The following is a 1,062-nucleotide window of genomic DNA, read 5'->3' on the forward strand; positions in this document are numbered from 1 at the left end:
CCCAATCTCCATCTGGTATTGGATGATTGTTGGGCAACAGCTTCACAAGATCCAAGCTCACTTCCCCAGTGGAATATTGTTGTTGATGGGTGAGTGCCCTGCCAAAGAAATGAGAGCTCTTCTGGCAGTGATTGGGGAGGATTCCCTAATTATTCCCTGCCCTCAACTCTTGCTCTTTAGGAGCAGAGCCCCAAGTACAGGGGCTTTGACGTGGCCTTCCAGGTACTGCTGTGCTATGCTGGAGCTTGTAGGAAGATAGTAGCACCTCTAGCGTGAACTTTAGCCTGCTGCTTAAGAAAACCCTCATATCTTCCCTACTCTGTTCTGACTGCTGCTTATATATTGGCAGGTGTGAGTATGACCTGGACAGCTACAGAACTGTGTTTCATCCTGTGGGGCACAGTGTCAGCTATGCCAACTATCGCCAAAGGCTGGAAGTGAAGACTTTTGCCTTTGTCTCTGGTGACAAAGCCCTCCCTGGACTAGTAGGTGACATTCTCTTTAGAGCACCGAGTAGGAGCAGGCATTGTCTCAAAATGAATGGACTTCTTATTCTCTGTCCTAGGTGTACTTCCATTGCAGTGTTCTAATCTGTGACCGTTTTCAACCAGACTCCCCTTTGTGTATGACAAGATGCCCTAGGCCCTCTAGAAGCAAGCGAGGTAGTATCTAAGCAGATGTGTTGTACTGATCCAAATAACCCACTGTACCATGGGGTTCACTTCTATTATATTGCTGTTGTAGAGAGCGGGATGCCAGGTGTGAATTCTGCAGTGGTGAGCTTGTGGGGTCCCATCCTCCTTGTGCCAGAAGAATGGTCTACAGCCCAAGGTACTAAGCTAGCATGGTGTTAATGCACGTTGCTTAGGCTTAGTTGAAAGAACTGTCTCCACAAACTGTTTCTCTATTTGCTTTGTAGGGAGCGCTCTCTTAAGCAAGGAGGCACTGGCTGGCATTACAATGACTGCTGTTGGTATTCTCTCTCTGGTGACCACAATGCTACTATTCCTTGCTGTTAAATGCTTAAAGAGAAGAGCATCCATGGTAAATGTGGTATATTAG

The 1,062-nt window shown here is 47.1% G+C and overlaps 1 protein-coding gene across 1 annotated transcript in view; it reads left to right on the top strand.

Annotated features, from left to right (window-relative positions):
- ZP2 (zona pellucida glycoprotein 2 (sperm receptor)) overlaps positions 1-1,062 on the top strand; it is a 10,869-nt gene extending 9,807 nt beyond the window's left edge. Inside the window, exons 15-19 of the mRNA XM_009868041.1 lie at positions 1-89; positions 350-485; positions 566-662; positions 745-831; positions 920-1,062. The exon at positions 1-89 is cut by the window's left edge and continues 89 nt beyond it. Of these exons, the coding sequence (XP_009866343.1) occupies positions 1-89; positions 350-485; positions 566-662; positions 745-831; positions 920-1,062 (552 nt within the window). The remainder of the gene's footprint in view (positions 90-349; positions 486-565; positions 663-744; positions 832-919) is intronic.

The sequence above is a fragment of the Apaloderma vittatum genome, unplaced genomic scaffold, assembly GCF_000703405.1.
Source record: "Apaloderma vittatum isolate BGI_N311 unplaced genomic scaffold, ASM70340v1 scaffold27524, whole genome shotgun sequence".
Taxonomy (NCBI): domain Eukaryota; kingdom Metazoa; phylum Chordata; class Aves; order Trogoniformes; family Trogonidae; genus Apaloderma; species Apaloderma vittatum.